The sequence below is a fragment of the Rhinolophus ferrumequinum genome, chromosome 22, assembly GCF_004115265.2.
Source record: "Rhinolophus ferrumequinum isolate MPI-CBG mRhiFer1 chromosome 22, mRhiFer1_v1.p, whole genome shotgun sequence".
Lineage (NCBI taxonomy): Eukaryota > Metazoa > Chordata > Mammalia > Chiroptera > Rhinolophidae > Rhinolophus > Rhinolophus ferrumequinum.
This window is the reverse complement of record NC_046305.1, coordinates 43,137,445-43,151,414: the sequence shown is the minus strand read 5'-3', so window position 1 is coordinate 43,151,414 and position 13,970 is coordinate 43,137,445. Positions and strand designations below refer to the sequence as shown.

Below are 13,970 nucleotides of genomic sequence, written 5' to 3'. Positions count from 1 at the left end.
TCTACCTCCCATTTCATTCTCAAAACATCTACTTTTCTCTTCTTCACTGCCATGGCCCTAATATGAGCTCCCACAAACAACCTGGGGTACTGCTGCATTCATTCCCAACTTGTCCCTCACATCAACTCTGTCTCTTGTCTAAATTGCTCTAACAGCAATCAAAGTGCTCTCTTTAAAACATATCCAATTGTCCTCCGCCTGCCACCCTCCAACCCTACCTTCAATGGCTTCTCAGAGTCATTAGAAATAAGTTCCAAGTTCTCTTACATAGTCTTCAACTCATGATCTGGCCCCTGCCTGCCTCTCACCTCATTTCCCCACGTGGCCCTTGTTCACTCCTGCCCCAGCAACGGTGACCTTTCTCTTAGCTGTTTAAATGCTAATTTAATGCACTTGCCATCGGAGCCTCTCTTAACAATCTGTTCTTTTCTTTCAAAGTGTCTCTCTCATAATTGTAATCAAGTAGTTCCTTGTTTAACTGTGTGTTTATCACGTGCCCTCCACGATAATGTAAGCTCCACAAGGGACCATGATGGTTTTTGTTCACTATGATGGTTGTAATCCTAGAGTCTGACATTGCAGAAGCTCAATAAATATTTACTAAATAAATACAGCACATGTACAAAAAATAACCTTCATTCCACTTAGTCTGGGGTGTGGGTAGGGTAGGAATTACTCCACTGGTATCTATAATAATCAGTCTCCCCCACTGGAATGTTAAGTTTCTTAAAGATGAGAACAATCTTATTCCTCTTGAATCACGAACACTAGTGCTTGATACACAGTCAGTAGCCAATAAATATTTGGTAAGTGAAAAAATGGATGAGCTGCCATTACGAAACTACACACTCGTGGTTACTGACTGAATCCTGTCCCCTCTGGGCTTGATACGAGGCATATAGAACATACTGCTACCTTTTCTCTTTAGTGACTCTAAGTTTCCAAGCAAGAAGACATCACCAATGTTCTTCTTGCATTATCCTAATTAGTTATAGTCGGGTGGCTGACTTACCAGAGCAGACTTCCCCACGCCTCCTGAACCAAGGACCACTAGCTTGTACTCACGCATGATGGGGTCTGTTTAAATACTGACAATCTGAAAAACAAAAAATAAAAATAAAAAAATAAAAAATTAATAAGGATGCTAAGATTAGCCTAAGAATGTACAATGTTACATGAAATAATATGAGATTTTGTTTTTTGTTTGCTTGTCCCCTTAAGACGATCGAGGGGAAGACAGAGGCTACACAGCAAAACCATGCACATTTTAACCAAGTTTATAGGACAGCTGCCGGGCATTTTAATTCATTAAAGATCAGCTTTGACTAGCATCAATCAGCCCGTTCATGTTAGTTCTAACACTGTTTGATCAGAAAACAAGATGCTTAAAACTAGTAGGTATAGCTACAATCATCAACCCAATTATTTATGAAGCTATTATTTAAACAACTTATGTACTTTTTTGAAAAGTTCATTCATGAGCTTTAATATAACATACATGCTATATGCTTAAAACATCATATAGTAATTCTATACTATTTTTTTCATTATTGTATTAGAGCTGAACCACGTAAATTGTTACCTCAAAAATTATTAGGATACGAATGGCAATTATGGGTAAAATTGTTAAAACTCTATAGGTACGTATTAGTCATATACTCCATAAGGCCCAAATTGCTAGAGAGAAAAAAAGTGAGTATAAACTTTATTTTGTATCTCTATGATTATCTTAAAAAGTAAAAGGGCAGGAAAGAATTTCCAATGGCTATGATGGAACTTGCCATCCTGCTACAAGAGCAAACAAAATATTAATATATGAAAACAACTGTTTTCAGACGTTGGACAATAAGCCGTATAGGCCTGTGATCTCTGACAGGTGGGAAGGAAGTGAAGTGAGACCTACAACTGCCCTGGCTTTGTGTTCACAGGCACTTTCCCGACTGTGGCGCAGGGAGGAAGAATTCAAGCAGAGGCCAGAAGCATACCAGAGGCGAGGGAGTTATGCACAGAAAATTCCAGAAATCTGCACAGGGGTCCACTTGAGTCTGGCCAATCATTAAGCTGGGTATGCAGGATGAACTCCAGGAGTTAAGACAAAGAATAAACAGGGATCGACAAGCTGAACAATTCCCAGAGTGCTAGGAAATATTGGGAGTTCTGGCCAGAAAAGTCCTCCTTGTTGAAAAACAGGCAATTATTTCACTTGAAACCCCAGAAGATTCATACTCGAGTAGCAGAGGTAAACATACCCTAGAGTAAAAGATATTCTAGATGCTTCCTAACAAAGTTTAAAAACAAGTGTCAAAAAGATACAGCCAATCCACAGGTAACTCAACTGCTTGTCAGAACAAAATCCAAAATTCTTTAAAAGAAAAATAAATCCATCATTCAACAATGTAAAATTTACAATGTCCATAGCATCCAATAAAATATTAGTAGACATGTGAAGAAAGAAAATGTGACCTGAAACCAGGGTGAAATGAATCAGTTGTAACAGTCCCAGAAATGAGATAATGTAAGCACTCTAAAACTGCTATTATAAATATGCTCAAGGATTTAAAGGAAAATATAATGAGGAGAGAACTGGCACACATAAAAAAGAACCAAAACCAACTTCTATGTTCAAAAAATACTTGCAATGGAAATATTACTGGATGAGATTAATAGTATATTAGATATCGCAGAAGGAAATTCCAGAGGAACTAAGATGCAGATAGAAAAAAGGTAACGAGAAAGAGGGTAAAGAGTGGGGAGGTGGGGAGAAGGGGAGGGAGAAAAGAAGAAAAATAAAAGAACCACAGAACAACATGCTATCAAAGTATTTTCCAAATTTGATAAAAAATATAAATCAACAGATTCAAGAAACTCAAAAAACGCTCTCATCAGTATAAATACAAAGAAAAGCACAAGGGGCAGTAATCAAATTCCTGAAAAGTTGTCAAAATTAGAAAATCTTAGAAGAAGCAAGAGAAAAAAGTTTAGATACAGAGAAATTTAAGAAAGTATTTCGACTTTTCAAGAAGCTAAACAAGAGAGAAGAAACATTTTTAGAATGCTTCAAGAAAAAAACGGCCAACTAAGCATGCTAAATACAATGAATAGTCTTCAAAAATGAAAGTGAAAGATTTCTTTCCAATTGAAAAAAAAAAAAAAAGCTGGGGGAACAGTTCACCAGCAAACACTTTTAAAAAACAAAGTAAGTTCTGCAGGTGGATGAAAATGATAAAAGACAGAAACTTAAGACCATAAAGGAATGAACTATTATTAGCGGCAACAACATAGATGAATCTCAAAAATAAACTAAGCAAAATAAGCCAGACACAAAAGAGTGAATACTGTATGATTCCACTTACATAAAATTCTGGAAAAGATAAACTAAGTTACAGTGCCAGAAAGCTGCTGGGGCCAGTGGTGGTCGGGTAGGGGTGATGACAATAAAGGAGCAGAAGCGAACTTTTTAGGGTGATGAAAATGACCTGTACCTTGATTGTGATGATTGTTACACTGGTGTATATATTTATCAAAACTTACTGAACTGTACATTTAAAAATAGGTGTATTTTATTACATGTAAATTATAGCTAAACAGAATTAATTTAAGAAAAATAAATGGGGGGAAAAAAGGAAATTTCTCAGAATACCAATTACATACACGGTGTTATGAACTGAATGTGTCCCCCACAAATTCTTATGTTGAAAGCCTTCCCCTAATTCAATGGTATTAAGAGGTGGAGCCTTGGGAGGTAATTCGTATTAGATAATGTCACAATGGCAGAGCCCTCCTGATGGGATCAGCGCCCTTATAAGAGACCCAAGCGCTTGCTTCTCTCTGCTCCGGCCGGGTGAGGACACAGGAGAGCCATCTACAAGGCATGAAGCCGGTCCTCACCAGACGCCTCATCTGCCAGGGTCTTGATCTGGGACTTCCCCGCCTCTAGAACTGGGAAAAATAAACCTGTTGTTGAAGCCAGTCAGTCTGTGGTAATTTGTTATAGCAGGGCGAACTAGTAAGAAACAGTAAGGGTAAAGTAGACTATGTAACACGATGGCAAGTATGGTTGTTGTTCTGAATCAAACATTAGCAAAGCACCTCCCAGGTGCCAGGGACACAGAAATGAAAGTATATGTTTCCCATCCTCAAGTAGCTCCTAGAGGAAGAAAAAGAAGTAACCACTATATGACGTGAAGTAATTATAGAGACAAAATTAAAGGACTGGGGAGGGATGGAGAAACAAACGAGAGTACAGGATAGTTTTTCAATGCAAGTTACATAAGAGCTAAGTGAAAAACCGAATAGGAAAGTTCCAGGTATGCAGGGAAAGGCATTCTGAGCAGAGGAAACTTCAGCTTGAGCAAATACTCTAAACCATGAGTAGAGAAGATCCAGGGATTACCACAGAGCTCAGTGTGGCTAGAACATAGGGTTTAAAAAGAAGGTATAGAAAATGCAGCTGGGTATGGAGACTGGGTTGTGCTCGCAAAGGCATTTGCCACGTTAAAAGACTTGACAGCTTATCTAGTAAGCAGTGGGGAGAAGAAAACAGTCATTTTTTAAAAAAAAGTAATACAGTTAGCTATATATTCTGGAAAGATAACTGGTAACAGTATATATAACGGACTGAAGGAAAGAGAGATTGATGCAGGGAGAACAGTTAGGAAGCTCCTGTCACGGCTCTGGTGGGAAATGGTACTGGCCTGTACAGGAGGATTAAGCTGAACAGGGGACACTGGTTTCTAAAAGTAAAACTGACAGGACTCCATAGCTGATTGGAGGTTATACTTAAGGAGAATTAAGAGGGGTTGAAGATAAGTCCTAGATATTTAGCTTGGACAAATTAGGTTGCTGGTAGCATACCTCTCATTAAGACAGGAAATACAAAAAGAGGGTTAAAAGGAAATTAATACTTTCTGCCAAAAATCAACTTTGAGACTCCTGTGGGAAAGCAGGTAGAGATATCTGACATATATTTAAAAATCCAAGTCTGGAAGCTCGGTAGAAACCAGTGGGCTAGAAGTATAGACTTAGGAATTGTCCTAAAAGATGGTCGTAGTTGAAACCACAACAGATGAAATCAAAAAGGAGCATTTATCGGTGAAAACAGAAGAAAGCTAAGAACTGAGCCCGAGAAACAACCACATTTTACTACGTACCGTGTTTCCCCGAAAATAAGACCTAGCCGGACCATCAGCTCTAATGTCTTTTGGAGCAAAAATTAATATAAGACCCGGTCTTATAGTATAATAAAATAAGACCGGGTCCTACATTAATTTTGCTCCAAAAGAATGCATTAGAGCTGACTGTCTGGCTAAGTCTTATTTTCGGGGAAACAGGATAGATGGACAGGAGACCTGAGAAAAAAGTGCGGTGGGAGAGGTTTGTGCTGGACACTAATCATTTTACACCTCTCTGTCTGTATCAGGTGTTTCTCTCATTTCAATGGGAAAAAAAATACTGTTAAACACAAAAGCACATATCTCACCCAGACAGATCCTCATATCCTAACTCCCTTTCCAGGCCCCAAGTGATGCTTAGTCTGGGGACTGCTGTCATTTTAACAAGATGTGAGTTCATCATTTCTCTACTCCATAAATGTGTATCTTTCAAGAGGGAATCCTAATATAGTGAGGCTCATCTGTACTCCCCCAAATGCCTCCTAGGGCAGTAGAATTTGAGGAAAGGACTCAGACATTGCCAAATTATTCTGGGTATTCTGCAACAATAATATATTTAGCCCCTGTTCCTCAACTCAAGTGGTAAGATATTCAAGTTCCAAAGCCATTTTTGTATGAAGCCATTTTTGTATGTGTGTATAGAAAATGCCCTGTCTTATGAATGGAAATCCACATGCACACACGCAAATACAACAGTGATATAGCTCAGATATGAAAACACACACACACTTTCACAATCTAGTTTAAAAATATGAAAACATTTTAAAAGGAAAAAAGAGAAAACACCCCCCCCCAATAAATAACGTGGATTAATATTTTCTTTTTAAAGGGGTTAGTTCTAACTCATTACTGCCAAGTTAGAAAAGCTCTATGTTCTTCCAAGCAAATCCCATGCCTTTTTATGGAAATCTCTCGTGCCCTGCACTCCCGACACAGCACCAGAAAGTTTCTCACTCTGGTTAAGATTCCCTGACAAATAAGGAGGACGAGAATAAACATTACACTATGTTTACATTTTACGTCAATCTCAAGTCCCTAACATTATGGTCCAAAGTCATACAGCAATTTTTTCATTCTTCCTTTAGCAAAAGTATTACACTTCTAAATTTCATAAAATCACGTAACTTGATTGTCTGTGTGGTACAAATCGATCCCAACTTTGTTTTTAAACACGTAAACTAATTACAAAGTGAAATCATTTCTCCTGCACAACTGAACCTACAAAACAAAATTTATTAAAGGAAATTTAGTTGTGACAAAAAATTTGAGAAAAAATGTTTTTACATTAGGAACACTGAAGGTAGTTTTGTAACAAGCAGTTATTTTATTGGTTATATTTAAATATTTACAGAAGCCATGAATATTTTAAAACTGACAACTGACCACAACATGCTGAGGGCAAGGTGGGGGTGGTGGTGGTGAGTAAATATGGAAATCATGGTTAAGATTTAACTTTCTCAAATAAAGAACAGTGTTCTTCACAGTACATCACAATGGAAATTCAACTTTTTTGGTAACGTGATATCACATTGATACTTTCTTCTTGTTCTTCTCAAGACTAGTACTTTCCGGGGAGGATGTATATAGAGATTAAATGATCAGACATAATGAACTTATAAATGAAGATCATAAATTAGCCTTCAAACTCTTAAAACTAGGCACACTCAACCCAACAGAACTTTCTATCCCCTTCCCACAATGAAAGGGGATAAACTCCTGTAAATAGCAGAGGCCAACGTGGATTCGCAAAAAGAGCAGACAATTAACCACAGATTTGAGGAAAACAATTTGACAGAGGCAATAAATTCAACAGAACAAAAATCAAAGAAAACAGTCAAGAGGGCCTATAAAAAACTGTAAAGTAATGTAACATCCTCAAAGAAACTTGTGAAGTTACCAAGTCTATGTAAAAGACACATTGGAAACCTAGGAAATAAAATAGGACCATCAAAAAAAAAAAAAGAAAGAAAAAAAGGAAGGAAAGAAAAAGTTCAGGGCTTGGTGACCAGGCAGCAGGCAGTGCACGGCCCGTACTTGGCCCTCAAACGTGAGCAGACCGGAACTCGCCCAGCAGCAGCTCACCAAGGATGGAAGTCCGCCCCATTACCCAGCCTGCAGGACGGAGAAGTGCATCAACTCCCAGCAGGGGACCCCCACAAGGTGTTTCTGGTGTAGACGGTCAAACAAGCCAGCAGGGAGGATATTCCAGCAAGAGGACAAAAATGCTGCCTTAAGTTTTCTGTGAAAGAAATTATCCAAAAGCAAGTGACAATGAACAGGAAAAATCACTTCACATTTGAAGAAGAAATTGAAAAGAGCCACGATGAAGAAGATAACACATTGTATCACAGACTCAAGTCCATGAAGGAACCACTAGAAGCACAAACTATTCCAGACAGTTTTGGAAATGTATCTCCAGAAATGAAGCCAGTTTGACCTTTAGCCTGGGTTATCTGTGGTTATGCAATGCGTCAGAATTCTACTGAAAACACGTGGCATAAAACAGTAAAAATTCCAACTCCAGTAAGTGCAGAGAAATGATGACGTCACTGCGTTAGACGGCACATTCTGCTGTGTGACACTGCACTTTAGGAGATTCTTCCTTGGCAAACCAAGTTCTCTGGCATCCTCAATATGGTACTAAAGTAAAACACAATAAGCCATCTGCCAAAGGAAGCACAACTGGAATAAAAGACCCTCACACCAGATGAAGTGTCAACATGCTTACTAACGGCGTGTATGTCAGTTTTCACTGATATGTAGCTTATGGGGCCAAATAAATCCCAAAATGTCACTTTGTATAAATGTCTTGAATACAGCACAGAACTGTATAGTTTCTGTAATAAATAATGTCATGATAGATATATAAATGTAAGTAAAAGTTCAGTAGATAGGCTGAAGAGAAAAATGGATACAGCTGAAAAGCAAGTTAGTGAACCAATATACTGAACGCATCCAAAGAATGCAGAACAAAAGGGCAGAGAGATGGGATGTATGAAAGAAAGAGGTAAGGAGGGTAGGTCCAGCAGCTATCTGATAGGAAGTCGAGAAATCAAACAGAAAAATGAAAGAAATAATTGGACACTTCCAAGAGGTACACTAAGAAAGATTCGGATTTAAAGTACCCAACGAATGCAGTCATCATCATCATCAAAGAGATTCACAACTGAAAATACTGTACTTGAAATTCCAAACCACTAAAAGTGAAGACAAAATCCTAACAAGTTTCTAGAGAGAGAACATTCATTCCCCTGCCCTTGCACATGGGTGGGTTTACTAAAAGAGCGAGAAGTGGTGTTGTCTGGCTTCTGAAGCTTTTAGAAAGGGTGCCAGGGCTGGCAAGGTGCCAGAAAGCTGCCTCTTTGCAGAGACCAAAGAGACAGAGTGGCCCTAGTTGTGTGAGTCCTTCCAGAACCATGAATAAAGAATCTGCCTTCAGGAAGATTCCAGACAGCCACCATCTGACTGCTACACTCTGAGAGACCTTTGGCTAGATCCACCCTGCTGAGCCACTCCCTAATTCCACACAAGAAAATAGGAGCCATAATACATGGCTCGTTTTAAGCCACTACACTTTGGAATAATATAACTAAAAACAGAAGGAAGAACGGACACACGGAAAAACAGAAAATGAATGGAAAGATATCAGACTATCCAAATGTATCAGTAATTACCTTAATAATATTCAATAGGAAAAAAAAATTAAAACACAAGGCAAAATAAACAAAGCTGACAGAACTCAAGAGAAAAGTAGGCAAATATGTAATCATGATTTTAGGCAAATGCACAATCACAAAATTTTAACATAACTCTCAGTAACTGATAGAAAAGGAAAATAAAATCAGTAAGGATATATAGATTTGACCAAATAATGAATCAACTTAAATATATACCGGGGGTGCCAAAAAAACGTTTACACATGATTTATATTCATCTTTTGTTATCAGTACATAGTGAGTGTCACAATTTTAATACAGTTTTTTTCCTTCTTAAAACATGTATACATTTTTTTGGCACCCTCTGTGTATATACCAGGGGTGCCAGAAAGCATGTATACAAGTGGACACTTTGGTCAGCGTTGTTCAAGCAGTAGTTCACCATAATCAGAAGTGTCTGGACGCTGATGGTAACCACTTTGAGTACCTCTTGTAATTTCAGAAGTTAAATGTGACTTGTATCATCTTTTGTTAGGTATGTACATATTGAGATTACAATTTTAATAGTTTTCCTTTCTTAAAATGTGTATACATTTTTTGGCACTGTGTGTGTATAAAACACCACACCCAACAACTGCAAATTGCACCTTTTTTCAAGTACACATGGGTCATTTACTACAACAGACCATGCTGGGCCACAAATAAGGTCTCAATACATTTCAAAGGACTGAAATCATACAAAGTGTATATTCTAACCGCCATGCAATTAAACTAGAAATCAATATAAAAATATAACTATATAATCTCAAAATGTTTGTAAGTTAAACAATTCTAAATAATATGAGTCAAAGAAAAAATTAAGAAGGAAAATAAGCAATTAGAACTAAATAAGAAAAATACATATCAAAAATTACTGGAGGTGGTACTCCAACAACAACAACAACAAAATGATTCAAGAAACAGAAGGGCATAACAACAAAAAATCATGGCAAGCAAATAAATCAGTAAAAATTATAGCTAGAACTCTAATTATCACTGTAAAATATATACAAAAATTTGGAAATAAAACTCCATGATTATTTCAACATTTTGGTTTGGGAGGAGTTAGAAAGCAAAGGCATGTTAAAGTTTTTCTCTTGCTTGGGAAAAGGATAAAGATATTGAATCTCTACATACACACATTGAAAAACATCTAAACGTGAAAAATGCAATGTCAACAACTAGATTATCTACAACTTAAAAAGCACTAGAGAAAAAATGGGCAAAGAAAACTTGGTCACTTCAGAGTTAGAAATGAAAATAAACAATAGGAAAGAAAGGTAAACAAAAGATAACAGGAATAAGACAAAACAGATCAGTAGCCCCAATACAATAAAAAGAAATCCTCCTAAACCCTAATTTTGCAAACAACAAATAATAAAAGTTTAAGACTTAGAAAATAATAAACTTAACTTACATGTAGCAAATCTTATATTGTATAAATAGCAGGTGTTGTTTTTTCTTGTTTTAAATACTGAAGTCAATATTTAATAACAGAATGCCTGAACTACAGTAAATATTTCTTTTGTGGCCATGCACTCTAAAAATCTCTCTCGATATGGTCATCTAGCCCTTCGAACTCTACCCTCCCAAAATAGGCCACTCCATTTCTGCATAACCTAATTGTTAGAATGTTCTTTACACAGCTCTGTTTCTTTGTAGTGGCCACTTATTGGGTCTCTGCCCTTTGACTGGAGGACATATCCTCTTTTTAATAAGCAGTCCTTTTTCTTTTTTCAAATGATCAAGTTTCAAATTCTGTGATCATTCTGGCCTCCTCTGCCAAAGCTTTAACTCTTTCTCTTAAAATAAAAGTAATAGGGCGGCCAGTTTGCTCAGTGGTTAGAGTGCAGTGCTCATAACACCAAGGTTGCCGGTTCAATTCCCACATGAGCCAGTGAGCTGCACCCTCCACAGCTAGATTGAAAACGACGACTTGACATGGAGCTGATGGGTCCTGGAAAAACACACTGTTCCCTAATATTCCCCAATAAAAAAAAATTTTTTTAAGTAAAATTAAAATAAATAAAATAATAAACACTATTAGCAGGCATTATTACTAAAAGGCTTACAACAAAAGAGCAGTCATTATATATCCCCTTAACCTAACAACTACTTCAAATGTTTGAGTGCTTTTCTCCATATTTCTAAAGAAGACATTTGTACTACTACTATCTCTTGGTTTTTAGTTTTAGATATTGCTATTATGGTACATGATAATTTTAGCTCTCTTAAGACACAACACAGTAGTAGATTAACTTTACCTTTCCTTTTTTGCATAACTTGTATTTATTCTGGAATCATTTACCAGCAGAATCCTCCACTCAAACGTGTCAGATAATCTAGCAATGTCATTCCCTTCTCCCCCCATCTCCCCCGGAGCCCACTGTAATCTGTGCCAGGTGCTCTCCAGGCCTGCAGCCGCCTGCCCACCTAGGCCTGCCTCATGCATCGGGTTAGCACAGTGTGCTCAAAGTGCCTACCCACAAAACACGACCACTACTATTTTTGCTACTGCTCCTCCAGAAAATAAGAAACTTGCCCTGCTATATCAATGTCGTCTCTAAGCACATTTCTTAATTCAGCTGAACAATGTGAATATGTACTATAGGGCTGGTGACATTTTTTTTTAAAGAGAAAGAAAGAAAAGAAAACACTGAATTATAGATCTTTCTCAGAATTATGCCATCACTTGTTGGCACAAGCATCAAAAACTTACTAGTAACATTTCTTAAAACAAGGTTTCCACAATTTCTGAGGCTCTTGTATTTCCTCACTAAATGACACTTTCTAACTTCTTCATATATTCAAAAGGAACACAAATTCTGTTTTAAAAGCTATTTATCCATCAATTATCCCCAAATAAATCTTTACCAAAATTTTTGGTAAAGTATGACTGATTCAGTTATCCCATTCATGGCACCCTTGAAATTCTCCAAAAATGCAAGTAAAGGATAAAAATATTTAATCCAACCCTCTTAACTTACTCAGGAGTCAATTTTTGGCAAGTGTGAAAAGTGGTCTTGAAAGGCTTCCTACTGTGACACTATCATGACAGCACAGGCGATGACCTACCATTTGAAATGGTTTCCTAAACAGATACGTGCTAGTGAGTGTACTTTTCTCTCTACTACAACACTCTGTAGCGTCTGTAGTTATATCTCCTTTTTCATTCTTATTGTTTATTTATGCCTCCTTTTTTGATCAATCTTAGCAGGATTGCTAATTTCCTTAGTCTTTAAGAATCAACTTTGCCTCTGTTGATCTTTCACTGTACGCTTGTTTTATATTTCTTTAATTTCTGTATTTCTGTCTATTATTTCATTTACTGTTTTTTTCTAACTTAGATTGAATGCTTGGCTGTTTAATTTTCAGCCTTTCTTATTTTCTGATTAGTATCTCAGACCCTCCACCACGGATCTCTTTCCTTCGATCTCTTTGAATGTCTTAGTGATGTTCTATTGGTGGTAAAATCTCAGTTTTTATTTATCTGAGAACTTCATGCTGCCTACGCCCCTGAAAGGTATTTTAGCTTAGTTATTTACTCTCAGCACACTGTACTTATTATTCTCTTGTCTTTTGGCTTCAATTTTTCCTTTCAATAAATCAGCCTAATTACAGATCTTTTGAAAGTAATGTCTTCTTCCTCTGGCTATTTTTAAGATCTCTGTGTGCAAATTTAACTATGAAGTGTTTAGGTTTAGATTTTTATTTAGCCTGTTTAAGATTTAATTTCTTGAATTTGTTTCTTTTTGTAGTTTTAGAAATTCTCAATCATAATCTCAAATATGACCTCTACCTGATTTTTCTTCACATCTGGATTCTGCTTAGAGAACTGTTAAATCTTCCCATGCTCTTTGTATATTAGTTAGGACACAGACCAACTAGGTTGCTGTGTAACAGACCCTTCCGTGGCTTCAACAAAACGCAAATATTGTTTCCCTGTCACATGGCAGTCGGGAGGGACAGTGAGGGCTGGTGTGGCAGCTTAGCGGTACAGCAGGCTAAGAGAGCGGAACTCTTACATCTTGCTGCTCTGTCATCCTTAGAGGACTGCCCTCTGCCACAGCTAAAAATAGCTCATCACCATGTACATATTCCAGTCAATGGGAAGGAAGAAAGAGGAAGGAAAGGGATCCTCCTTTCCTCTTACAGGCATAGCTATAAGGTTCAAACCGACGCAAGCGTAACTTTCGTTTGCATCTCAATTGCTGAAACCTTGTCACATAGTCAAAAATCTTATATATCACAGAAAAGCAGTGAAATGGAAGCTGTAGCTGGAAAGCAAAGCAGCCAACAAATATATCCATTACTTAGAAGAAAGGAATTCAAAGAAAACCAGCAATTTCCCAGTTCTCTTTTCTTTTATGATTTTCATCCCTGTCACTTTATTTTTTTCAGATCATCTTCCAGTTCACTAATTTGCTAGTCTAATCTGTCATTAAACCTACCTATTGAGTTTTAATTTTTTTATTTATATTCATTTCTAGAGGTTCCTCCCTACCTGCCCCTCCCCAAATAGTCTCCTTCTGTTCCTCGTAAGCAGTATAATGAAATGTTTAAAAGCCTGGACTTAGGATCCACACTGCCTGGCTAGAATGCTGCTCTACCACGTACGAACCTGACCACAACTTTTCCTCCTAAATGCTGAATACTAGGACTGCTTCTAATTAACAGAAGAAGAAAGGATATCCCAGTATCCAAAAATATCCCATACTCTGTGCCTTTGACTATAACATGTGTTCTTGGATCGATGAGCTGTCAAAAAAAGGAGTAAATGCTTATTCTATTTTAGCAATATATTAGTAGTAAATCATCAAGAACTGTATCAAAGGGACCCCTTTTTACATCTGTTACCATCTATTTAGTAAAATTAATTTTTTTCAGCAACTGTTATCATTACAGGCAAATAAAACATTTGTAAATCATGAAGGAAATTTTATAGGCAGTGACTAATACTTTCTAAGTAGACAAAAAATGTTTTTGCTTAAAAGATAAGGTTTACTAAATTAGGTTTACTAATTTATGCTAAGTATAGCTAAGTATATCAATTCTAGACTCTTGATATATTTCCACTGAGGTATTTATTCTAATGTTATTTCCT

General features: G+C 37.0%; 1 protein-coding gene and 1 pseudogene across 5 annotated transcripts in view; one reads left to right on the top strand and one right to left on the bottom strand.

The window, feature by feature from the left end:
• RAP1A (RAP1A, member of RAS oncogene family) overlaps nt 1-13,970 on the bottom strand; it is a 71,156-nt gene that overhangs the window by 18,606 nt on the left and 38,580 nt on the right. For 3 of the 5 annotated variants that reach the window (XM_033092986.1, XM_033092984.1, XM_033092985.1), the window contains exon 2: nt 1,013-1,096. In XM_033092986.1, the coding sequence (XP_032948877.1) occupies nt 1,013-1,069 (57 nt within the window). In that variant the 5' untranslated portion in view covers nt 1,070-1,096. The remainder of the gene's footprint in view (nt 1-1,012; nt 1,097-13,970) is intronic. The other 2 variants (XM_033092988.1, XM_033092987.1) reach the window with 1 other exon arrangement.
• LOC117014563 (latexin-like) lies at nt 5,041-7,862 on the top strand (annotated as a pseudogene).